Here is a 25,900-nt window from a genome sequence, read left to right as displayed (position 1 = left end):
TTGGGGTGATATTGGGGTGATTTTGGGGCCATTTGTGGCTGATTTTGGGATCAGTTTTGGGGCGATTTTAGGGCGATTTTGGGATCGGTTTGGGGGCGATTTTGGGGCCAATTTGTAGCTGATTTTGGGATCAGTTTTGGGATATTTTTGGAGCGATTTTGGGGAGATATTGGGGTGATTTGGGGCAATTTTGTGTTGATTTTGGGGCGATTTTGTGCGATATTGGGACGATTTTGAGGTGATTTGGGGCGATTTTGGGGTGATTTTGAGATCAGTTTTGTGGCTGATTTTGGGGCAATTTTGTAGGTGATTTTGGGGCGATTTTGAGGTGATTTTGGGATCAGTTTTGGGATATTTTGGGGGTGATTTTGGGGAGATTTTGGGCCATTTGTGGCTGATTTTGGGGGCGATTTGGGGCGATTTTGGAATCAGTTTTGGGGCGATTTTGGGGCGATTTTGGGATATTTTTGGGGGCGATTTGGGGGCCATTTGTGGCTGATTTTGGGATCGGTTTTGGGCGATTTTGGGGTGATTTTGGGGCAATTTTGGGGTGATTTTGGGGCGATTTTGGGGTGATTTTGGGGCCACTTTGTGGCTGATTTTGGGGCGATTTGGGGGCGATTTGGGGGCGATTTGGGGATCGGTTTTGGGATATTTTTGTGGCCATTTTGTGGCGATTTCGGGGCCATTTTGTGGCTGATTTTGGGGTGATTTTGGGGTGATTTCGGGGCGATTTGGGGGCGATTTTGGGGTGATTTGGGGATATTTTTGGGTGATTTTGGGGCCACTTTGTGGCTGATTTGGCGGCGATTTTGGGGGTGATTTTGGGGCGATTTTGTGGCGATTTGGGGCTGATTTTGGGATATTTTTGGGGCGATTTTGGGGCCACTTTGTGGCTGATTTGGGGGCGATTTTGGGGCCATTTTGGGGTGATTTTGGGGCCATTTTGTGGCTGATTTTTGGATATTTTTGGGGCGATTTTGGGGCCACTTTGTGGCTGATTTGGGGGCGATTTTCGCCGTCCCCTCCGCCCCCCTCACCTGCACCGTGCACTCCTGGCGCCCCTCTGTCCTCGATGTCCCCAGCGATGTCCCCAGGGCCACCCCCGAGGTCCCCATCGAGGTCCCCGGGCTCCCAGGACACCTCGAGCCACCGCGGCCCCCGCCCGGACCACGCCCAAATTTTTGGGGGGCGGGGTCAGAACTGCGGGGGGGGGGGAGGGGGGAGGGGACACGGTCAGGGCCACCCCCGGTGTCCCCAAATGTCCCCAAATGTCCCCAAAATGTCCCCAAATGTCCCAAAAATGTCCCCAAATTCACCCAAAAATGTCCCCAAATGTCCCCAAAATGTCCCCAAATTCACCCAAAAATGTCCCAAAATGTCCCAAAAATGTCCCCAAATGTCCCCAAATGTCCCCAAAATGTCCCCAATGTCCCCAAATGTCCCCAAATTGACCCAAAATGTCCCCAAAATGTCCCAAATGGCCCCAAATGGCCCCAAATTCACCCAAAGATGTCCCCAAATGGCCCCAAATGTCCCAAAATGTCCCAAAAATGTCCCCAAATGTCCCCAAATGTCCCAAAATGTCCCCAAAATGTCCCCAATGTCCCCAAATGTCCCCAAATTGACCCAAAATGTCCCCAAAATGTCCCCAAATGTCCCCAAATTCACCCAAAATGTCCCCAAATGTCCCCAAATTCACCCAAAAATGTCCCCAAATGGCCCCAAAATGGCCCCAAATGGCCCCAAAATGTCCCCAAAATGGCCCCCAAATGTCCCCAAATGTCACCCCAGGAGTCCCTTGGCTCTCTGGGGGGGAATTCTGGGAAATTTTGGGGCCACCTGGATGGATTTTGGGCGATTTTGGGTCCATTTGGAGCCGATTTGGGGTCAATTTTGTGTCAATTTTGTGTCAATTTTTGTGTCAATTTTAGGGCAAATTTTGGGCAATTTTTGGGCCAATTCTGGTCAAATTTGTGTCGATTTTTCAGCCGATTTTGTGTCAATTTTTGACCAAATTTCTTGGACTTTTCTGCCAATTCCAGAGCGATTTTCGCTCGTTTTTATCCCAAATTTGTGCCAATTTTGGGTCAATTTCAGTGAATTTTGTGTCGATTTTTGTGTCAAGTTTTGACCAATCTTGTGCCAATTCCAGACCGATTTTTTCTCATTTTTATCCCAAATTTGTGCCAATTTTGGTCAATTTTGTGCCGATTTTGTGCCAATTTTGTGCCCATTTTTGACCAATTTTTTGGCCTGATTTTTGCTCATTTTTCCCCCATTTTGTGACCGATTTCCACCCGGATTTTTGTCCCCTCCCAATCCCAGTGTCCCCAGTCCCCTCCCAGTGTCCCCAGTGCCCATCCCAGTACCCCCACACACATCCCAGTATCCCCAGTCCCATCCCAGTACCCCCAGTCCCATCCCAGCGTCCCCAGTCCCATCCCAGTATCCCCAGTATCCCCAGTCCCTCCCAGTCCCTCCCAGTCCCCATCCCAGTATCCCCAGTGTTCCCAGTATTCCCAGTGTCCCCAGTCCCCATCCCAGTCCCATCCCAGTCCCTCCCAGTATTCCCAGTATTCCCAGTCCCATCCCAGTGCCCATCCCAGTATTCCCAGTATCCCCACTGCCCTCCCAGTCCCTCCCAGTATCCCCAGTGTTCCCAGTGTCCCCAGTGCCCTCCCAGTATCCCCAGTCCCTCCCAGTATTCCCAGTGTTCCCAGTATTCCCAGTATCCCCAGTCCCCTCCAGTCCCATCCCAGTCCCTCCCAGTATTCCCAGTGTCCCCCCAGTCCCTCCCAGTATCCCCAGTCCCATCCCAGTATCCCCAGTGCCCATCCCAGTCCCTCCCAGTCCCTCCCAGTCCCCATCCCAGTATCCCCAGTCCCTCCCAGTATTCCCAGTATCCCCAGTCCCTCCCAGTCCCCATCCCAGTGTTCCCAGTGTTCCCAGTCCCTCCCAGTCCCCTCCCAGCCCCATCCCAGTCCCCATCCCAGTATCCCCAGTCCCTCCCAGTCCCTCCCAGTCCCTCCCAGTCCCTCCCAGTATCCCCAGTGTTCCCAGTATCCCCAGTCCCTCCCAGTCCCATCCCAGTCTCCCCAGTCCCCTCCCAGTCCCCCCCAGTCCCTCCCAGTCCCCTCCCAGTCCCACCCCAGTCCCTCCCAGTCCCCTCCCAGTCCCTCCCAGTCCCTCCCAGTGTCCCCAGTCCCCTCCCAGTCCCTCCCAGTCCCTCCCAGTCCCCTCCCAGTCCCCTCCCAGTCCCCCCCAGTATTCCCAGTCCCCTCCCAGTCCCTCCCAGTCCCTCCCAGTCCCCTCCCAGTCCCATCCCAGTCTCCCAGTCCCTCCCAGTCCCTCCAGTCCCTCCCAGTCCCTCCCAGTTCCCTCCCAGTCCCTCCCAGTCCCTCCCAGTCCCTCCCAGTCCCCATCCCAGTCCCATCCCAGTCTCCCCAGTCCCCTCCAGTCCCCTCCCAAGTCCCTCCCCAGTCCCCTCCCAGTCCCCACCCAGTCCCTCCCAGTCCCCTCCCAGTCCCCTCCCAGTCCCTCCCAGTCCTCCCAGTGTCCCCAGTCCCCTCCCAGTCCCTCCCAGTCCCTCCCAGTCCCCTCCCAGTCCCCTCCCAGTCCCCCCCAGTATTCCCAGTCCCCTCCCAGTCCCCTCCCAGTCCCTCCCAGTCCCCTCCCAGTCCCTCCCAGTCCCTCCCAGTCCCTCCCAGTTCCCTCCCAGTCCCTCCCAGTCCCCTCCCAGTCCCCCCCAGTCCCCATCCAGTATCCCCAGTATCCCCAGTATCCCAGTCCCCATCCCAGTATTCCAGTCTCCCCAGTCCCTCCCAGTCCCCTCCCAGTCCCTCCCAGTCCCCTCCCAGTCCCTCCCAGTCCCTCCCAGTCCCTCCCAGTCCCCTCCCAGTCCCCTCCCAGTCCCTCCCAGTCCCTCCCAGTCCCTCCCAGTCCCCATCCCAGTTCCTCCCAGTCCCCTCCCAGTCCCTCCCAGTCCCTCCCAGTCCCCTCCCAGTATTCCCAGTCCCATCCCAGTCCCCCTCCCAGTCCCCTCCCAGTCCCCATCCCAGTGTTCCCAGCATCCCCAGTCCCCTCCCAGTCCCCTCCCAGTCCCTCCCAGTCCCTCCCAGTCCCCCTCCCAGTCCCCTCCCAGTATTCCCAGTATCCCCAGTGTCCCTCCCAGTCCCTCCCAGTCCCCTCCCAGTCCCTCCCAGTCCCTCCCAGTCCCCTCCCAGTCCCTCCAGTCCCTCCCAGTCCCCTCCCAGTCCATCCCAGTCCCTCCCAGTCCCTCCCAGCCCCATCCCAGTATTCCCAGTCCCCTCCCAGTCCCCATCCCAGTATTCCCAGTCCCCTCCCAGTCCCCATCCCAGTCTCCCCAGTCCCTCCCAGTCCCTCCCAGTCCCCCTCCCAGTCCCCATCCCAGTCCCATCCCAGTATTCCCAGTCCCCATCCCAGTATTCCCAGTCCCATCCCAGTCCCCTCCCAGTATCCCCAGTCCCTCCCAGTCCCTCCCAGTATTCCCAGTCCCATCCCAGTCCCCATCCCAGTATTCCCAGTCCCATCCCAGTCCCCTCCCAGTATCCCCAGTCCCATCCCAGTCCCTCCCAGTCCCCCTCCCAGTCCCTCCGCAGTCCCTTCCCAGTCCCTCCCAGTCCCATCCCAGTATCCCCAGTCCCCTCCCAGTCCCTCCCAGTCCCCTCCCAGTCCCCTCCCAGTCCCCATCCCAGTCCCCCCAGTCCCCTCCCAGTCCCATCCCAGTCCCATCCCAGTCCCATCCCAGTCCCTCCCAGTCCCCCCCAGTCCCTCCCAGTCCCTCCCAGTCCCCTCCCAGTCCCTCCCAGTCCCATCCCAGTCCCTCCCAGTCCCCCCCAGTCCCATCCCAGTGTTCCCAGTCCCTTCCCAGTCCCCATCCCAGTCCCCATCCCAGTCCCTCCCAGTCCCTCCCAGTCCCCTCCAGTCCCCTCCCAGTCCCATCCCAGTATCCCCAGTCCCTCCCAGTCCCTCCCAGTCCCATCCCAGTATCCCCAGTGTCCATCCCAGTATTCCCAGTATCCCCAGTGCCCATCCCAGTCCCATCCCAGTATCCCCAGTCCCATCCTAGTCCCTCCCAGTCCCTCCCAGTCCCTCCCAGTCCCCATCCCAGTCCCTCCCAGTCCCCTCCCAGTCCCTCCAGTCCCTCCCAGTCCCTCCCAGTCCCCATCCCAGTCCCTCCCAGTCCCCTCCCAGTCCCTCCCAGTCCCTCCCAGTCCCATCCCAGTCCCTCCCAGTCCCTCCCAGTCCCATCCCAGTATCCCCAGTCCCCCTTCCAGTATTCCCAGTCCCTCCCAGTCCCCTCCCAGTATTCCCAGTATTCCCAGTCCCATCCCAGTCCCCCCCAGTCCCCTCCCAGTCCCCCCAGTGTTCCCAGTTCGCTGACCGCTGACGCGGGCGCTCCTGGAGGTGCTGACTCCGCGCTCGTTGTGAGCCTCGCACGTGAAGGAGCTGCTGCTCCTCAGCCCTGAGAGAATTTGGGGGGAAAAAAAACGAAATTTGGGGGCGTTGGCGACAAAATTTGGGACCCCAAAAAATCTCCCCGGGGGGAGAGAGCGGGGTCCGTCCCGAAATCACCCGGAATTTCCCAAAAATTCCCAAAAAATTCCCACGGAATTATCCAAAAAATTCCCAAAAATTCCCACGGAATCACCCGGAATTCCCCAAAATTCCCACGGAATTCCCAAAAATTCCCACGGAATCACCCGGAATTCCCCAAAATTCCCACGGAATTATCCGAAATTCCCAAAAAATTCCCACGGAATCACCCGGAATTCCCAAAAATTCCCACGAAATCACCCGAAATTCTCAAAAATTCCCACGGAATTACCCGAAATTCCCAAAAATTCCCACGAAATTATCCGAAATTCCCAAAAATTCCCAACGAAATCACCCCAAATTCCAAAAATTATCACGAAATTACCAGAAATTCCAAAAAATTATCACGAAATTATCCGAAATTCCCAAAAATTCCCAACGAAATTACCCGAAATTCCCAAAAATTCCCAAAATTCCCAAGAAATCTCCCGGAATTCCCAAAAATTCCCACGAAATTATCCGAAATTCCCCAAAATTCCCACGGAATTATCCGAAATTCCCAAAAATTCCCAACGAAATTACCCGAAATTCCCAAAAATTCCCACGAAATCACCCGAAATTCCCAAAAATTCACACGGATTAATTTGAATTTATCCAAATTCATCCCAAATTCACACAAAATTCATCCAAATTTATCCAAATTAATTCAAATTTCATCCAAATTCATCCAAATTCACCCGAAATTCCCAAAAATTCCCACAAAAATATCCAAATTTATCCAAATTCATCCAAATTCACACAAAATTCACACAAATTTATCCAAATTTCATCCAAATTCATCCAAATTCATCCAAATTCACACCGAAATTCCCAAAAATTCCCACGGAATCTCCCGGAATTCCCAAAAATTCACACGGAATTATCCAAAATTCCCAAAAATTCCACACGGAATTACCCGAAATTCCCAAAAATTCCCACGGAATTATCCGAAATTCCCAAAAATTATCACGGAATCACCCGAAATTCCCAAAAATTCCCACGGAATTCCCAAAAATTCCCACGGAATCACCCGAAATTCCCAAAAATTCCCACGGAATCATCCGAAATTCCCAAAAATTCACCCGAAATTCCCAAAAATTCCCACGGAATTATGCAAAAATTCCCAAAAATTCCCACGGAATTATCCGAAATTCCCAAAATTTCCCACGGAATTATCCAAAATTCCCAAAAATTCCCACGAAATTACCCGAAATTCCCAAAATTCCCACGGAATCACCCCAAATTCCCAAAAATTCCCACGAAATTACCCGAAATTCCCCAAAATTATCACGAAATCACCCGAAATTCCCCAAAAATTCCCACACGAAATCACCCGGAATTCCCAAAAATTCCCAAAATTCCCACGAAATTATCCAAAATTCCCCAAAATTCCCACGGAATTCCCAAAAATTCCCACGGAATCACCCGAAATTCCCAAAAATTCACACGGAATTATCCAAAATTCCCAAAAATTCCCACGGAATTACCCGAAATTCCCAAAAATTCCCACGGATTAATTTGAATTTATCCAAATTCATCCCAAAATTCACCCAAAATTCACACAAATTTACCCAAAATTCATCCAAATTCATCCAAATTCATCCAAATTCACCCCAAATTCCCAAAAATTACCCACGAAATTATCCGAAATTCCCAAAAATTCCCACGGAATTATCCAAATTTATCCAAATTAACCCCAAATTCACACAAAATTCATCCCAAATTCACCCAAAATTCATCCAAATTTATCCAAATTCATCCAAAATTCACACAAATTAATTTTAATTTGTCCAAAATTCGTCCCAAATTCACACAAAATTCACCCAAATTTATCCGAATTAATTCAAATTCACTCAAAATTCATCGAAATTTATCCAAATTAATTCAAATTCACACAAAATTCACACAAATTTATCCAAATTCATCCCAAATTTATCCAAATTCATTCAAATTTACCCAAAATCTATCCAAATTCGCCCAAATTCATCCAAATTCATCCAAATTCACCCAAATTTACCCAAATTCATCCCAAATTCACCCGAAATTCCCAAAATTCACACAAATTTATCCAAATTTCATCCAAATTCATCCCAAATTCACCCAAAATTCATCGAAATTTATCCAAATTAATTCAAATTCACCCAAAATTCACACAAATTTACACAAAATTCACACAAATTCACCACAAATTCATCCAAAATTCACCCAAATTCACTCAAATTCACTCAAATTCATCCAAACTTATCCAAATTCACACAAATTTAATCAAATTTACCCAAATTCACCCCAAATTCATCCAAATTCACCCAAAATTAACCCCAAAATTCTCCCAAATTCACCCCGAAATTCTCTCCAAATTGACCCAAAATTCATCCAAATTTCCCCAAATTCCCCCAAATTCCCCGAATGTCCCAACCCCCGCTGTCCCCAAATCTCCTCCAGTGTCCCAAAATCCCCCCAAAATCCTCTCCCAAAAAACCCCAAAACTCCCCCAAATCCCCCAAAAATCCCCCCAAAATCCCCCCAAAATCCCCCCAAAATCTCCCCAAAATTCCCAAATTCTCCCCAAAAATCCCCCCAAATTCCACCTCCCAAATGTCCCCAGGTGTCCCCAGGTGTGCCCAGGTGTCCCCAAATGTCCTCAGCCCCCTCCCCGGGCACCCTGGGGGGTCGAGGGGCTCCTCCCTAGAGGGTCCCAAACTCCCCAAAACCCCCCAAAAATCCTCCCAAAAAAAACCCCCAAAATCTCCCCAAAAACTTTCAAATTCCTCCCAAATTCCACCCCCCAAATGTCCCCAGGTGTCCCTAGGTGTCCCCAGGTGTCCCCAGGTGTCCCCAGCCCCCTCACCGGGCACCCTGAGGGTGGAGGGGCTCGCCCCCAGGGGGGTCCCCGAGCCCCCAAATCCCCCCCAAAATCCTCCCCAAAACCCCAAAAATCCCCCCAAAATCCCCCCAAAATCTCCCCAAAATCCCCCCAAATGTCCCCAGGTGTGCCCAGGTGTCCCCAGGTGTCCCCAGGTGTCCCCAGCCCCCTCACCGGGCACCCTGAGGGTGGAGGGGCTCGCCCCCAGGGGGTCCCCGAGCCCCCAAATCCCCCCAAAATCCTCCCCAAAACCCCAAAATCCCCCCAAAATCCCCCCAAATTCTCCCCAAATTCCACCCCCCAACAATGTCCCCAAATGTCCCCAGGTGTCCCCAGGTGTCCCCAGGTGTCCCCAGGTGTCCCCAGACTCCTCACTGGGCACCCTGAAGGTCGAGGGGCTCCTTCCCAGGGGGTCCCAGAGCCCCCAAATCCTCTCCCAAAACCCCAAAACTCCCCCAAATGTCCCCAAAATTTCACCCCCACCAAATGTCCCCAGGTGTGCCCAGGTGTCCCCAAATGTCCTCAAATGTCCCGAGGTGTCCCCAGGTGTCCCCAGCCCCCTCACCGGGCACCCTGGGGGTCGAGGAGCTCGTGCCCAGGGGGTCCCCGAGCCCCCAAATCCCCCCCAAAATCCTCCCCAAAAACCCCAAAATCCCCCCAAAATCCCCCCAAATTCCCCCCAAATTCCACCCCCCAAATGTCCCCAAATGTCCCCAGGTGTCCCCAGGTGTCCCCAAATGTCCTCAGCCCCCCTCCCCGGGCACCCTGGGGGTCGAGGGGCTCCTCCCTAGAGGGTCCCAAAACCCCCCAAATCCCTCCCGAAATCCTCCCCAAAACCCCCCAAAATCCCCCCAAAATCCCCCCAAAATTCCCAAATTCTCCCCAAATTCCCCCCATTTCTCACCCCCCCAAATGTCCCCAAATGTCCCCAGGTGTGCCCAGGTGTGCCCAGGTGTGCCCAGGTGTGCCCAGGTGTCCCCCAGCCCCCTCACCGGGCACCCTGAGTGTGGAGGGGCTCGCTCCCCAGGGGGTCCCCGAGCCCGTTTTGGGGGGGTCCCGTCCCGGAGCCATCGGAGCCTCACGGGCTCGGGGGGGCCCCGGGCGCTGCAGCGCAGCGAGAACGGAGCGAGAATTCCCAGCTCCAGGTCCTGCGGCTCCTCCAGGAAAAACCGGGAGACCTGCGGGGAACATTCGGGAAAATTTGGGGGAAATTTGGGTGAAATTTGGGGGATTTTGGGTGAAATTTGGGTGAGAAATTTGGGGGTGGAAATCAAAAAAAAACCCTAAAAATGGGGAGAAAAATGAGAATTTTGGGGTCTAATTTGGGGAGAGAATTCCCAGCTCCAGGTCCTGCGGCTCCTCCAGGAAAACCGGGAGACCTGCGGGGAACATTCGGGAAAATTTGGGGGAAATTCGGGAAAATTTGGGGTGAAATTTGGGGGATTTCGGGTGAAATTTGGGGGTGGAAATCCAAAAAAAAGCGAAAAAAACGAAGTGAAAAGGGAGATTTTAGGGGTTTTTAAAAGGGGAGAAAATTCCCAAATTTTAGATTTTGGGATTGTCCAGGAAATCCGGGAGACCTGAGGGGAATTCGGGAAAAATTTGAGAAAAATTGGGTGAAATTTGGGGGTGGAAATCCAAAAAAAAGCGAAAAAAAACGAAGTGAAAAGGGAGATTTTAGGGGTTTTAAAAGGAGCGAGAATTCCCAGCTCCAGGTCCTGCGGCTCCTCCAGGAAAACCGGGAGACCTGCGGGGAACATTCGGGAAAATTTGGGGAAATTTGGGGAAAATTTGGGTGAAATTTGGGGGATTTTGGTGTGAAATTTGGGGGTGGAAACCCAAAAAAAAGCGAAAAAAAACGGAGTGAAAAGGGAGATTTTAGGGGGTTTAAAAGGGGAGAAAATTCCCAAATTTTAGATTTTGGGATTTTCCAGGAAATCCGGGAGACCTGCGGGGAACATTCGGGAAAATTTGGGGGAAATTCGGGAGAAATTTGGGTGAAATTTGGGTGAAATTTGGGGGGATTTCGGGTGAAATTTGGGGGTAGAATCTCCAAAAAAAAACCCCTAAAAATGGGGAGAAAAATGAGAATTTTGGGCTCTAATTTGGGGAGAGAATTCCCAGCTCCAGGTCCTGCGGCTCCTCCAGGAAAACCGGGAGACCTGCGGGGAACATTCGGGAAAATTTGGGGGAAATTTGGGAAAATTTGGGTGAAATTTGGGGGATTTCGGGTGAAATTTGGGGGTGGGAATCCAAAAAAAAGCGAAAAAAAACGGAGTGAAAAGGGAGATTTTAGAGGTTTTAAAAGGGGAGAGAATTCCCAAATTTTAAATTTTGGGATTTTCCAGGAAATCCTGGAGACCTGCGGGGAATTCGGGAAAATTTTGGGAAATTTGGGAAAAATTTGGGGGATTTTGGGTGAAATTTGGGGGATTTTGGTGAAATTTGGGGGTAGAATCTCCAAAAAAAACCCCTAAAAATGGGGAGAAAAATGAGAATTTTGGGCTCTAATTTGGGGGGAAAATTCCCAAATTTTAAATTTTGGGATCGTCCAGGAAATCCTGGAGATCTGGGGGGAAAATTTGGAAAATTTGGGGGAAATTTGGGAAAAATTTGGGGGATTTTGGGTGAAATTTGGGGGATTTTGGGTGAAATTTGGGGGATTTTGGGTGAAATTTGGGGGATTTTGGGTGAAATTTGGGGGTAGAATCTCCAAAAAAAACACCCAAAAATGGGGAGAAAAAGGAGAATTTTGGGGGGTGGAATTTTATTTTTTTGGGGGGGAATTTTTTATTTTGGGAAATTTATTTTTTTTTTATTTTTTGGGGGAATAATTTTATTTTTTTTAATTTTTTGGGGGAATAATTTTAATTTTTTTTTTCATTTTTGGGGGGAATAATTTTATTTTTTTTCATTTTTTGGGGAATAATTTTATTTTTTTTTAATTTTTGGGGGAATAATTTAAATTTTTTTTTTTATTTTTTGGGGGAATAATTTTATTTTTTTTTAAATTTTTGGGGGGGAATAATTTTAATTTTTTTTCATTTTTTTGGGGAAATAATTTTATTTTTTTTTCATTTTTTTGGGGGGAATAATTTTTATTTTTTTTTCATTTTTGGGGGGAATAATTTTTTTTTTATTTTATTTTTTTGTGGGGAATAATTTTATTTTTTTTAATTTTTGGGGGGAAATAATTTTATTTTTTTTTATTATTTTTGGGGGGGAATAATTTTTTTTTAAATTTTTTTGGGAATAATTTTATTTTTGTGGTGGGAATAATTTTATTTTTTTTTTAATTTTTTAGGAATAATTTTATTTTTAGGAGGGAATAATTTTATTTTATTTTATTTTATTTTATTTTATTTGGGAATAATTTTATTTTTGGGGGGAATAATTTTATTTTTTTTTAATTTTTTGGGAATAATTTTATTTTTGGGGGGAATAATTTTATTTTATTTTATTTTTTGGGGGAATAATTTTATTTTTGTGGTGGGAATAATTTTATTTTATTTTATTTTGTTGGGAATAATTTTATTTTTGGGTGGGAATTTTTTTTTTAATTTTTTGGGGAGGGAATAATTGTATTTTATTTTATTTTATTTTATTTGGGAATAATTTTATTTTTGGGGGAAATAATTTTTTTTTTTTAATTTTTGGGGAATAATTTCATTTTTGGGGGAATAATTTTTTTTTAATTTTTTGGGGAATAATTTATTTTTGGGGGAATAATTTTTTTTATTTTTTTTTTTTATTTTATAAAAAAATTTTTAATTTTTTTTATTTTATTTTCTTTGTGAATAATTTCATTTTTGGGGGGAAATAATTTTTTTAAAAATTTTTTGGAAATAATTTTATTTCTGGGGGGAATAATTTTATTTTATGTTATTTTTTGGGGAATAATTTCATTTTTTGGGGGGAATAATTTTATTTTATTTTATTTTTTTGGGAATAATTTTATTTTTGGGGGGAATAATTTTTTTTAATTTTAATTTTTTTGGGGAAAAATTTATTTTTGGGGGGGAATAATTTTATTTTTTTTTTAATTTTTTGGGGAATAATTTTATTTTTTTGGGGGGAATAATTTTATTTTATTTTATTTTTTTGGAAATAATTTTATTTTTTTGGGGGGGAAATAATTCTTTTTTATTATTATTTTTTGGGAATAATTTCATTTTTGGGGGGGAAATTATTTTTTTCAATTTTTTGGGGGAAATAATTTTATTTTTATGGGGAAATAATTTTATTTTATTTTATTTTATTTGGAAATAATTTTATTTTTATGGGGAAATAATTTTATTTTTTTTAATTTTATTTGGGAATAATTTCATTTTCGGGTGAGAATTTTTTTATTTTAATTTTTTAGAAATAATTTATTTTTTTCGGGGCAGATAATATTGAATTTCAGCCGATAAATGATTAATAATTTTAATTAATTGGGGTCTCACCTGCGATCTCCAGGTGAGCCTCGCGCGAGAGGAGCCGCGCCCCTCCCCCCACACGGGCCCAGCACCGGAAACGGCCGGGCCGGGAAACCCCGGAGAGGCTGCGATTAATAATTAATAATTAATTAATAATTAATGAATGACACCGGGGCCGGGAAACCCCGGAGAGGCTGCGATTAATAATTAATAATTAATTAATAATTAATGAATGACACCGGGGCCGGGAAACCCCGGAGAGGCTGCGATTAATAATTAATAATTAATTAATAATTAATGAATTAATGAACGACACCGGGGCCGGGAAACCCCGGAGAGGCTGCGATTAATAATTAATAATTCATTAATAATTAATGAATAAATGAATGAATGACACCGGGGCCGGGAAACCCCGGAGAGGCTGCGATTAATAATTAATAATTAATTAATAATTAATAAATTAATGAATGACACCGGGGCCGGGAAACCCCGGAGAGGCTGCGATTAATAATTAATAATTCATTAATAATTAATGAATAAATGAACGACACCGGGGCCGGGAAACCCGGAGAGGCTGCGATTAATAATTAATAATTAATTAATAATTAATAAATTAATGAATGACACCGGGGCCGGGAAACCCCGGAGAGGCTGCGATTAATAATTAATAATTCATTAATAATTAATGAATAAATGAACGACACCGGGGCCGGGAAACCCCGGAGAGGCTGCGATTAATAATTAATAATTAATTAATAATTAATAATGAATGAATGACACCGGGGCCGGGAAACCCCGGAGAGGCTGCGATTAATAATTAATAATTAATTAATAATTAATGAATAAATGAACGACACCGGGGCCGGGAAACCCCGGAGAGGCTGCGATTAATAATTAATAATTAATTAATAATTAATGAATGAATGAACGACACCGGGGCCGGGAAACCCCGGAGAGGCTGCGAGTAATAATTAATAATTCATTAATAATTAATGAATAAATGAATGACACCGGGGCCGGGAAACCCCGAGAGGCTGCGATTAATAATTAATAATTAATTAATAAATTAATTAATAAATGAACGACACCGGGGCCGGGAAACCCGGAGAGGCTGCGATTAATAATTAATAATTAATTAATAATTAATAAATGAATGACACCGGGGCCGGGAAACCCCGGAGAGGCTGCAATTCATAATTAATAATTAATTAATAATTAATGAATAAATGAACGACACCGGGGCCGGGAAACCCCGGAGAGGCTGCGATTAATAATTAATAATTAATTAATAATTAATAAATTAATGACACCGGGGCCGGGAAACCCCGGAGAGGCTGCGATTAATAATTAATAATTAATTAATAATTAATTAATAAATGACACCGGGGCCGGGAAACCCCGGAGAGGCTGCGATTAATAATTAATAATTAATTAATAATTAATGAATAAATGAATGACACCGGGGGCGGGAAACCCCGGAGAGGCTGCGATTAATAATTAATAATTAATTAATAATTAATTAATAAATGAACGACACCGGGGCCGGGAAACCCCGGAGAGGCTGCGATTAATAATTAATAATTAATTAATAATTAATGAATGACACCGGGGCCGGGAAACCCCGGAGAGGCTGCGATTAATAATTAATAATTAATTAATAATTAATGAATTAATGAACGACACCGGGGCCGGGAAACTCCGGAGAGGCTGCAATTGATAATTGATAATTAATAATTAATAATTAATAATAATGATTAATTAATAATGAATGAATGAACAACAGCGGGGACGGGAAACCCCGGACAGGCTGGACTTAATTAATAATTAATAACGAATAATTAATAATTAATAATAATAATTATTAATTAATAATTAATATTTAATAATTAATGAATGACTAACACCGGGAACGGGAAACCCAGGACAGGCTGCGATTAATTATTAATTAATTAATTAATTAATGAGCTGATTAATGAGGGGAATGAATGAAGAAAAGCGGGACCGGGACTCGGGATTTGGGGACTGTGGGGACTCAGGTGAGACAGAACGAACGGCACAGGTGACACCGGTGACGTCATTGGCCGACAGGTGACACAGGTGACACGGGTGATGCACAGGTGTGACATTAACGACATCCAGGTGACGCACAGGTGACATTAATGACGCACAGGTGACAGGTGTGACATTAACAACGCACAGGTGACATTAACAGCACACAGGTGACACAGGGGTGACACACAGGTGACATTGACGACGCACAGGTGACACAGGGGTGACATTAATGACTCACGGGTGACACACAGGTGACACAGGGGTGACATTGGTGACACTCAGGTGACACAGGTGACACAGGTGTGACATTAACAACGCACAGGTGACACAGGTGACACACAGGTGACACAGGTGACACACAGGTGACACAGGTGTGACATTAACAACGCACAGGTGACATTAACGACACACAGGTGACATTGATGACACACAGGTGACACAGGTGTGACATTAACAACGCACAGGTGACATTAATGACACACAGGTGTGACATTGATGACGCACAGGTGACATTGATGGCGCACAGGTGACACACAGGTGACACACAGGTGACATTAATGACACACAGGTGTGACATTGATGACGCACAGGTGACATTAATGACGCACAGGTGACACACAGATGACATTAACAGCACACAGGTGACATCAGTGACACACAGGTGACCCAGGTGTGACATTAATGACGGACAGGTGACACAGGTGTGACATTGATGACACACAGGTGACATCAGTGACACACAGGTGACCCAGGTGTGACATTGATGACACACAGGTGACACACAGGTGACACACAGGTGACCCAGGTGTGACATTGATGACGCACAGGTGACCCAGGTGTGACATTAATGACGCACAGGTGACATTGACGACGCACAGGTGACCCAGGTGTGACATTGACGACCCCCACGTGACCCCCCCCCACGTGACCGCAGTTGCCCACCTGAGCTGGCTGGTGGCCACCCATCCCCCATCGGGCAGCGCCACCTGCGCCAGGTCCGTGTCCCCGTCCAGGGCGGCCCCGTCGCGTTCCCAGCCCAGCTCGGGGGGCCCCTCCCCCACCCCGGGGGGCCCCTCCCCCACCCCGGGGGGCCCCTCCCCCACCCGCGGAGGCCCCGCCCCCCGCACGCGGCAGCGCAGGCGCGCGGAGCCGCCCGGGGCCGCCGCCGTGTCCGAGGGCTCCTCCAGGAACTGCACACCTGGAACGGAGAACAACAGGTGAGGGGGGGGAGGTCAGGGAGTCCCAAAATTCCTGAAATTCCCAAATTCCCGAAATTCCCAAAAATTTCCCCGAAATTCCCTGAAAATTCCCCAAAATTTCCCCCAAAAAACAGAAAAAATGGGGAAAAAAGTCCAAAATTCCACATTCAAATCTCCTCCAGGAACTGCACACCTGGAATGGAGAACAGGTGAGGGGGGAGGTCAGGAATTCCCGAAATTCCAAAATTCCCAAATTCCCAAAATTCCCAAAAATTTCCCCAAAATTCCCCAAAAAATTCCAGGAAAAAATGGGAAAAATTGGGAGAAAATGGTCAAAATTTGACCCTCAAATCTCCTCCAGGAACTGCACACCTGGAATGGAGAACAGGTGAGGGGAGAGGTCAGGGAGTCCCAAAATTCCAAAAATTCCCGAATTCCCGAAAATTCCCAAAAATTTCCCCCCAAAAATCCCCGAAATTCCACGAAATTCCCCCAAAAAATCCGGGAAAAAATGGGAAAAATTGGGAGAAAAATGGGAAAAAATGGGAAAAAAGCCCCAAATTTGACCCTCAAATCTCCTCCAGGAACTGCACACCTGGAACGGAGAACAACAGGTGAGGGGGGGGAGGTCAGGGAGTCCCAAAATTCCAAAAATTCCCAAAAATTCCCCCCAAAATTTCCCCGAAATTCCACGAAATTCCAAAAAAAATCCGGGAAAAAATGGGGAAAAATTGGGAGAAAATGGTCAAAATTTGACCCTCAAATCTCCTCCAGGAACTGCACACCTGGAACGGAGAACAGGTGAGGGGGGAGGTCAGGGATTCCCAAAATTCCAAAAATTCCCGAAAATTCCCCAAAAATTCCCCCCAAAATTCCCAAAAAATCCGGGAAAAATGGGGAAAAAAAGGGAAAAAAATGGAAAAAAAGCCCAAAATTGGACTCTGAAATCTCTCCAGGAACTGCACACCTGGAACGGAGAACAGGTGAGGGGGGAGGTCAGGGATGGCCGGAATTCCCAAAATTCCCCAAATTCCCGAAATTCCCGAAAATTCCCCAAAAATTCCCCCCAAAATTCCCAAAAATCCGGGAAAAATGGGGAAAAAAAGGGAAAAAAATGGAAAAAAAGCCCAAAATTGGACTCTGAAATCTCCTCCAGGAACTGCACACCTGGAACGGAGAACAACAGGTGAGGGGGGGGAGGTCAGAGAGTCCCAAAATTCCCAAAATTCCCGAAATTCCCAAAAATTTTCCCCCAAAATTTCCACGAAATTCCAAAAAAAATCCGGGAAAAAATGGACAAAAAATGGGGAAAATTGGACTCTGAAATCTCCTCCAGGAACTGCACACCTGGAACGGAGAACAGGTGAGGGGGGAGGTCAGAGAGTCCAAAATTCCAAAAATTCCCAAATTCCCCAAATTCCCAAAATTCACCCCAAAAAAATCCCCGAAATTCCACGAAATTCCCAAAAAAATCCGGGAAAAATGGGGAAAAATGGGAAAAAATGGGAAAAATGGGGAAAAAAAAAATCCCCAAATTTGACGCTCAAATCTCGACCAACAACCTCACACCTGGAAGGGGATCCCGGAATTCCTGGAATTTCCAAAAAAAAATTCCAGAAATATCCCCAAAAAATCCCCCCAAAATCCAAAAAAATCTCCGGGAAAAATCCCAAAAAAATCCCAGGGAAAAATCTCAAAAAATCCCAAAAATCCCAAAAAATCGCGGGAAAAAATCGCAAAAAATGCCCGGGAAAAATCCCAAAAAATCCCAAAATCCCAGGGACAAATCCCAAAAATCTCAGGGAAAAATCCCAGAAATATCCCCAAAAAAATCCCCCAAAATCCCCAAAAAAATCCCCCAAAATCCCAAAAAATCCCGGGAAAAATCCCAAAAAATCCCGGGAAAAATCCCAAAAAATCGAGGGAAAAATCCCAAAAAATCCCCGGGAAAAAAATCCAAAAAAATCCCAAAAATCCCAAAAAATCCCCGGGAAAAAAATCCAAAAAAAAATCCCAAAAATCCCAAAAAATCCCGTGAAAAAAAAATCCCAAAAATCCCCAAAATCCCAAAAAATCCCGGGAAAAAAATCCCAAAAAATCGCGGAAAAACCAAAAAAAAAACAAAAAAAAGATAAAAATGGGGAAAATGGGAAAAAAAAAAAAAAAAAAATTTTTAACCCCGCCCAAAATCCCCCCCCAGGACCCCCCCAAAATCACCTGAACCCCCAAAAATCTTTCAAGACCCCCCCAAAAATCCCCAAAAATCCCCAAAATCCCTCCAGGACCCCCCCAAAAATCCCCAGGACCCCCCAAAATCCCCCAAATTCCCCCCAAAAATTCCCAAATCCCTTCCAGGACCCCCAAAATCCCCCCCAAAAACCCCCAAAAATCCCCCAAAATCCCCAGGACCCCCCAAAAATTCCCGGGACCCCCAAAAAAGTTTCCCCAAATTCCTCGAGACCCCCCAAAATCTTTCCAAGACCCCCCAAAAATCCCAGGGACCCCCCCAAAAATCCCCAAAATCCTTCCAGGACCCCCCAAAAATCCTCGAAGGTCCCTCAGGGCCCCCCAAATCCACTCGGGACCCCCAAAAATCCCCCAAATCCCCCCCAAAAATCCCCAAAATCCTTCCAGGACCCCCAAAATCCCCCCCAAAAAACCCAAAAATCCCCCAAAATCCTTCCAGGACCCCCCAAAAATCACCAGGACCCCCCAAAATCCCCCAAATTCCCCCAAAAATTCCCCAAATCCCTTCCAGGACCCCCAAAATCCCCCCCAAAAACCCCACAAATCCCCAAAAATCACCAGGACCCCCCAAAGTTCCCCAGGACCCCCAAAAAGTTTCCCCAAATTCCTCGAGACCCCCCAAAATCTTTCCAGGACCCCCCAAAAATCCCCAGGACCCCCCAAAATCCCCAAAATCCTTCCAGGACCCCCCAAAATCCCCCCCAAAAAACCCAAAAATCCCCAAAAATCCCCAAAATCCTTCCAGGACCCCCCCAAAAAATCCCCAAAAATCCCCAAAAATTCCCCGGGACCCCCCAAAAATCCCCTCAAAACCCAAAAAATTTTTAAAACTTAAAAAAAAATAAAATTTAAAATATTTTGGGGATTCCTGGGGGATTTTTTTGGGGGGTCCCCGAGAAGGGGAGGGGTCAAATTTTGGGGACAATTCCCAGAATTTTGGGGTTTTTTTGGGGGGGATTTTTTTGGGGGGGGGATTCCCAAATTTTCCCGAACTCCCCCCCTCGAACCCGAGGAGGATTTTGGGGAATTTGTTTTGGTTTTAAATTTATTTTTAATTTTTTTAAATTTTTTTTTTAATTTTTGGGGGGGGGGGGGGGTGGGGGTTATTTTTTTTTTTTGGGGGGGGGGGAAGGTTGGGATTTTGGGGATATTTGGGGTTTTTTGGGGATATTTTGGGGTTTTTTTTGATATTTTGGGGTTTTTTGGGATATTTTGGGGGTTTTTTTGGGGATATTTTGGGGGTTTTTTTTGGGGATATTTTGGGGTTTTTTTGGGGGATATTTGGGAGTTTTTGGGGGTGGAATATTCGGGGGGGTTTGGGGTTGTTTTTTGTTTTTTTTTTTAATTTTATTTTTTTTTTACATTCCAGCTATCCCAAAATCGCCCCCAAATCGACACCAAACGGCCCCAAAATCGATCCCAAATCGGCCCCGGAATGGACCCCAAATCAACCCCAAAATCGACCCCGAATTGGTCAAAAAATCGCTCAAAAATCGCCCAAAAATCACCAAAAAATCGCCGAAAAATCGCCCAAAAATTGCCCAAAATTCGCCCCAAAATCGCCCCAAAATCGCCCCAAAAATCGCCCCAAAATTCGCCTCAAAATCGCCCCAAAATCGCCCCAAAAATCGCCCCAAAATCGCCCAAAATTCGCCAAAAAAATCGCCCCCAAAATCGCCCCAAAATCGCCCAAAAATCGCCCCAAAAATCGCCCCAAAATCGCCCCAAAATCGCCCAAAAAATCGCCAAAAAATGGCCCAAAAATCGCCCAAAAATCGCCCAAAAATCGCCCAAAAATCGCCAAAAAAATCGCCCCAAAATCGCCAAAAAAATCGCCCCAAAAAATGCCCCAAAATCGCCCCAAAATCGCCCCAAAATTCGCCCAAAATTCGGAGTTTCCGGTTTCCGTTCCCACGCCCCCTCCCCCCTCCTGGGGACTCTCCGGAATCCCGGGAATTTCTCAAAATTCCCCAAAAAAAAATAAAAAAAGCCCGGATTGGGGGTGGGGGAGGGGTCCCAGCTGTGGGGTGGGGCCGGGGTGGGGGAGGGGGAAAGGGAGGGACCCCCCCGCCCATCCCCCCGGGGGGGGGCGCGCCCCAAATTGTGGGTGGGGGAGGGGCAGGAGGGGACCCCTCCCAAAAAAAAAAAAAAAAGAGGGGGGGGGGGGAGGGGTCAGACCCTGAAAATTTGGGGGGACCCCAAAAATTGGGAAAAACAAAAATTGGGAAAAACAAAAATTGGGAAAATCAAAATTTGGGGTTCCCGAAAATTGGGATCCCCCCCCCCAGAAATTTGGAAACCCCAAAGTTTGGAAACCCCCAAATTTGGAAATCCCTAAAATTGGAAATCCCAAATTTGGGATCCCCCCGAAATTTGGAAACCCCTAAAAGCAGGAATCCCAAAATTCGGGATCCCCCCAAAATTGGGAACCCCCAAAAATCGGGATCCCCCAAAATCGGCAAAACCCCCAAACTTCCAAAATCGGAATCCCCAAATTGGAATCCTTCAAAATCCCAAAGCCCAAAACCGAGATCCCCAAAATCTGGACACCCCCAAAATCTGGACCCCCCAAAATCTGGACACCCCAAAATCGGGACACCCCAAAATCGGGAAACCCCAAAAATCGGGACCCTCCTGTCCCTAAAACCCCCCCAAAAACCGGGAAATCCCAAAATCGGGACACCCCAAAATCGGGACCCTCCTGTCCCGGGACACCGCCCCAAAACCGGGATCCCCAAAACCAAAAACCCCAAAACCGGGACACCCCAAAACCGGGATCCCCAAAACCGGGACACCCCAAAACCGGGACCCTCCTGTCCCGGGACATCCCCCGAAAACCGGGAAACCCCAAAACCAAAAAACCCCAAAACCGGGATCCCCAAAATCGGGAAACCCCAAAATCGGGACCCTCCTGTCCCGGGACACCGCTCCCCCTAAACCCCCCCCTAAAACCAGAATCCCCCCAAATTCTGATCCCCCCAAATTCGGAACCCCCAAATTCGGGACCCCCAAATTCGGATCCTCCCAAATTTGGATCCCCCCAAATTCTCATCCCCCAAATTCGGAACCCCCAAATTCGGTTCCCACCAAAACCACGACCCCCGAAATTCGAGTCCCACCCAAATTCCGATCCCCCCAAATTCGGAACCCCCAAATTCTCATCCCCCCAAATTCTCATCCCCCAAATTCGGATCCCCCCAAATTCGGATCCCCCAAATTCGGGACCCCCAATTCGGACCCCCAAATTCGGACCCCCCAAATTCTCATCCCCCAAAAACAGGACCCCTCAAATTCGGGTCCCCCCAAATTCTCATCACCCAAATTCTGATCCCCCGAAATTCGGAACCCCCAAATTCGGTTCCCACCAAAACCACGACCCCCGAAATTCGAGTCCCACCCAAATTCGGATCCCCCAAATTCGGGACCCCCAAAATTCTGATCCCCCCAAATTCGGAGCCCCAAAACCAGGACCCCTCAAATTCTGACCCCCCAAATTCGGGGGGTCCCCCCTCCCCGGACTCACCGGGCGGGGCCGGGGTCTCCCCCGCCACCAGCAGCGACAGCGACAGCGACAGCGACAGCAGCGGGGGGGGCCCCGCTGAGACCCCCCCCCCATCGCCCCCCCCGCAAAAGGACCCGCACGAGGACGAGGAGGAGGAGGAGGAGGAGGGAGGAAGGTCCCGGGAATAACGGAAAACACGAGGAGGAGGAGGAGGAGGAGGGCGGGGATGGGATGAAGGCTCAGGGATGACGGAGGAGGAAAAGTTTTTCCCGGGATGACGAAGAGGAGGAGGAGGAGGAGGGAGCGGGGGTGGAGGAAGGTCCCGGGATGACGAGGAGGAGGAGGAGGGAGGTGCCGGGGGTGGGATGAAGGTCCCGGGACAGCAGAAAAGAGGAGGAGGAGGAGGAGGAGGAGGAGGAGGAGGGGGGATGAAGATCTCAGGAATAACGGAAAAGTTTTTCCCGGGACAGCGGAGGAGGGCGGGGATGGGATGAAGGCCCCGGGATGACGAAGAGGAGGAGGAGGAGGGCGGGAGGGGGCGGGAGGAAGATCCCGGGATGACGAAGAGGAGGAGAATTTTTTTCCGGGGATGACGAAGAGGAGGAGGAGGGCGGGGGCGGGATGAAGGCTCCGGGATGACGGAACCGGGAATGCGGAGGAGGAGGAGGAGGAGGAGGAGGGCGGGGGCGGGATGAAGGCTCCGGGATGACACAGGAGGAAAAAATTTTCCCGGGATGACGAAGAGGAGGAGGAGGAGGAGGAAGAGGAGGAAAGTCCCGGAATAACTGAAAGGAGGAGGAGGAGGAGGAGGAGGGAGGAAGATCCCGGGAATAACGGACAAGTTTTTCCTGGGATAACGGAGGAGGAGGAGGAGGAGGAGGGGATGAAGGCTCCGGGATGACGGAGTCGGGAAAGTTTTTTCTGGGATGACGAAGAGGAGGAGGAGGAGGAGGGGGATGGGGATGGGATGAAGGCTCCGGGATGACGAAGAGGAGGAGGGGGGGGGGGGATGGGATGAAGGCTCCGGGATGACGAAGAAGAGGAGAAGGAGGAGGAAGAGGAGGAGGGGATGAAGGTCCGGGATGACGAAGAGGAGGAGGGGGGGGATGGGGATGGGATGAAGGCTCCGGGATGACGAAGAGGAGGAGGAGGAAGAGGAGGAGGAGGGGCTTGGGGGGAGGATGATGAAGATCCCGGGATAAGAGAGGAAGGTGGGGGTGGGATGAAGGCTCCGGGAGAGCCGAGCAGGGGGGGGAGGAAGAGGAGGAGGAGGAGGGGATGAAGATCCCGGGAGAGCGGAGCAGGAGGGGGGGAGGAGGAGGAGGAGGAGGAGGAGGATGAAGATCCCGGGATAACGAGGAAGAGGAGGAGGATGCTGGATGGGATGAAGGCCCCGGGAGAGCCGAGCAGGAGGAGGGAGGAGGAGGAGGATGGGATGAAGGTCCCGGGATAACGAGGAAGAGGAAGATGCTGGGATGGGATGAAGGCTCCGGGACAACGAGGAGGAGGAGGAGGAGGATGAGATGAAGATCCCGGGATAACGAGGAAGAGGAGGATGATGCTGGGATGGGATGAAGGCTCCGGGAGAGCCGAGCAAGAGGTGGGGGGAGGAGGAGGAAGAGGAGGATGGGATGAAGATCCCGGGATAGAACAGGAGGAGGAGGAGGAGGAGGAGGAGGATGGGATGAAGGTCCCGGGATAACGAGGAGGAGGAGGGTGACAGGGACGGGATGAAGGCTCCGGGATAACGAGGATGATGATGATGATGATGATGATGATGGGATGAAGGCCCCGGGATGATGATGATGATGATGGGATGAAGGCTCCGGGCTCACCGGGATTTTTTTTTTTCTGATCGTGCTCGAAGGGGGGAGGGGGACCTGGGGACACTCCCGGACCTTTAGGGACACTCCTGAGGTGGCACTGAGCCCTTGGGGACACTCCTGAGCCCTTGGGGACACTCCCGGACCTTGGGGACACGAACTGGGGACTTGGGGACACTCCTGAGGTGGCACCGAATGCTTGGGGGACACTCCCAGACTTTGGGGACAATTCCAGACTTTGGGGACACTCCCGAGGTGACACCGAATCCTTGGGGACACTCCCGAGGTGGCACTGAGCCCTTGGGGACACTCCCAGACTTTGGGGACAATTCCAGACTTTGGGGGACACTCTCGAACTTTGGGGACACTCCCGAGGTGACACCGAGGTCGTGGGGACACTCCCGGACCTTGGGGGACACGAACTGGGGACTTGGGGACACTTCTGAGGTGGCACTGAGCCCTTGGGGACACTCCCGAGCCCTTGGGACACTCCCGAGGTGACATCGAGGTCTTGGGGACACTCCCGGATCTTTGGGGACAATTCCAGACTTTGGGGACACTCCTGGACCTTTGGGGACACTCCTGAGGTGGCACCGAGCCCTTGGGGACACCAACTGGGGACTTGGGGACACTGCCAGACCTTGGGGACAATTCCAGACTGTGGGGACACTCCTGAGCCCTTGGGGACACTCCTGAGGTGGCACCGAATGCTTGGGGACACTCCCAGACTTTGGGGACACGAACTGGGGACTTGGGGACACTCCCGAGGTGGCACCGAATGCTTGGGGACACTCCCAGACTTTGGGGACACTCCCGAGGTGGCACTGAGCCCTTGGGGACACTCCCGAGCATTGGGGACATGAACTGGGGACTTGGGGGACACTCCTGAGCCCTTGGGGACACTCCTGGAACTCCTGAGCCCTTGGGGACACTCCTGGACCTTTGGGGACACTCCTGAGGTGACACCGAATCCTTGGGGACACTCCCGAGGTGGCACTGAGCCCTTGGGGACAGTCCCGAGCCTTGGGGACACTCCCGAGCCTTGGGGACACTCCCGAACCTTGGGGACACTCCCGAGGTGACATCGAGGTCTTGGGGACACTCCCGAATTTTGGGGACACCAACTGGGGACTTGGGGACACTGCCAGACCTTGGGGACAATTCCAGACTTTAGGGACACTCCCGAACCTTGGGGACACTCCCGGATCTTTGGGGACACTCCCGAGGTGACATCGAGGTCGTGGGGACACTCCCGGACCTTGGGGACACGAACTGGGGACTTGGGGACACTCCCGAGGTGGCACCGAATCCTTGGGGACACTCCTGAGCCCTTGGGGACACTCCCGAATTTTGGGGACACTCCTGAGCCCTTGGGGACACTCCCGGACTTTGGGGACACGAACTGGGGGACTTGGGGACACTCCTGAGGTGACACCGAATCCTTGGGGACACTCCCAGACTTTGGGGACAATTCCAGACTGTGGGGACACTCCTGAGCCCTTGGGGACACTCCTGAGGTGGCACCGAATGCTTGGGGACACTCCCGGATCTTTGGGGACACTCCCAGACTTTGGGGACACTCCCGAGCCTTGGGGACACTCCCGGATCTTTGGGGACACTCCCGAGGTGACACCGAATCCTTGGGGACACTCCCGAATTTTGGGGACATGAACTGGGGACTTGGGGACACTCCTGAGCCCTTGGGGACACTCCTGGACCTTTGGGGACACTCCCCAGGTGACACCGAATCCTTGGGGACACTCCCGAGGTGGCACTGAGCCCTTGGGGACACTCCCAGACTTTGGGGACACTCCCGGATCTTTGGGGACACTCCCGACGTGACATCGAGGTCGTGGGGACACTCCCGAATTTTGGGGACACTCCTGGACCTTTGGGGACACTCCCGAGGTGGCACTGAGCCCTTGGGGACACTCCCGAGCCTTGGGGGACACTCCCGGAGCTTTGGGGACACTCCCGAGGTGGCACCGAGGTTTTGGGGACACTCCTGAGCCCTTGGGGACACTCCCGAGCCTTGGGGACACGAACTGGGGACTTGGGGACACTCCTGAGGTGGCACCGAATCCTTGGGGACACTCCTGAGTCCTTGGGGACAATTCCAGACTTTGGGGACACTCCCGAGGTGGCACTGAGCCCTTGGGGACACTCCCAGACTTTGGGGGACACTCCCGAGGTGACAT

General features: G+C 49.5%; 1 protein-coding gene across 1 annotated transcript; it reads right to left on the bottom strand.

Annotated features, from left to right (window-relative positions):
- Positions 1-1,097: 1,097 nt before the first annotated feature.
- Positions 1,098-25,900, bottom strand: LOC148219467 (uncharacterized). Its single transcript, XM_088157564.1, has 6 exons — positions 25,875-25,900; positions 21,901-22,664; positions 16,035-16,129; positions 9,454-10,934; positions 5,408-5,488; positions 1,098-1,203 (listed from the first exon to the last, which is right to left on the bottom strand). Exons 1-4 carry the CDS (start codon positions 25,898-25,900, stop codon positions 9,981-9,983), a joined length of 1,839 nt encoding a protein of 612 aa, XP_088013690.1. The 3' UTR covers positions 1,098-1,203; positions 5,408-5,488; positions 9,454-9,980.

This window comes from Sturnus vulgaris, unplaced genomic scaffold (genome assembly GCF_052056855.1).
Source record: "Sturnus vulgaris isolate bStuVul1 unplaced genomic scaffold, bStuVul1.hap1 Scaffold_1081, whole genome shotgun sequence".
NCBI classification, from domain to species: Eukaryota; Metazoa; Chordata; class Aves; order Passeriformes; family Sturnidae; genus Sturnus; species Sturnus vulgaris.
Note: the sequence above shows the minus strand (reverse complement) of the source record. Positions and strands in the feature narration are given on the sequence as shown.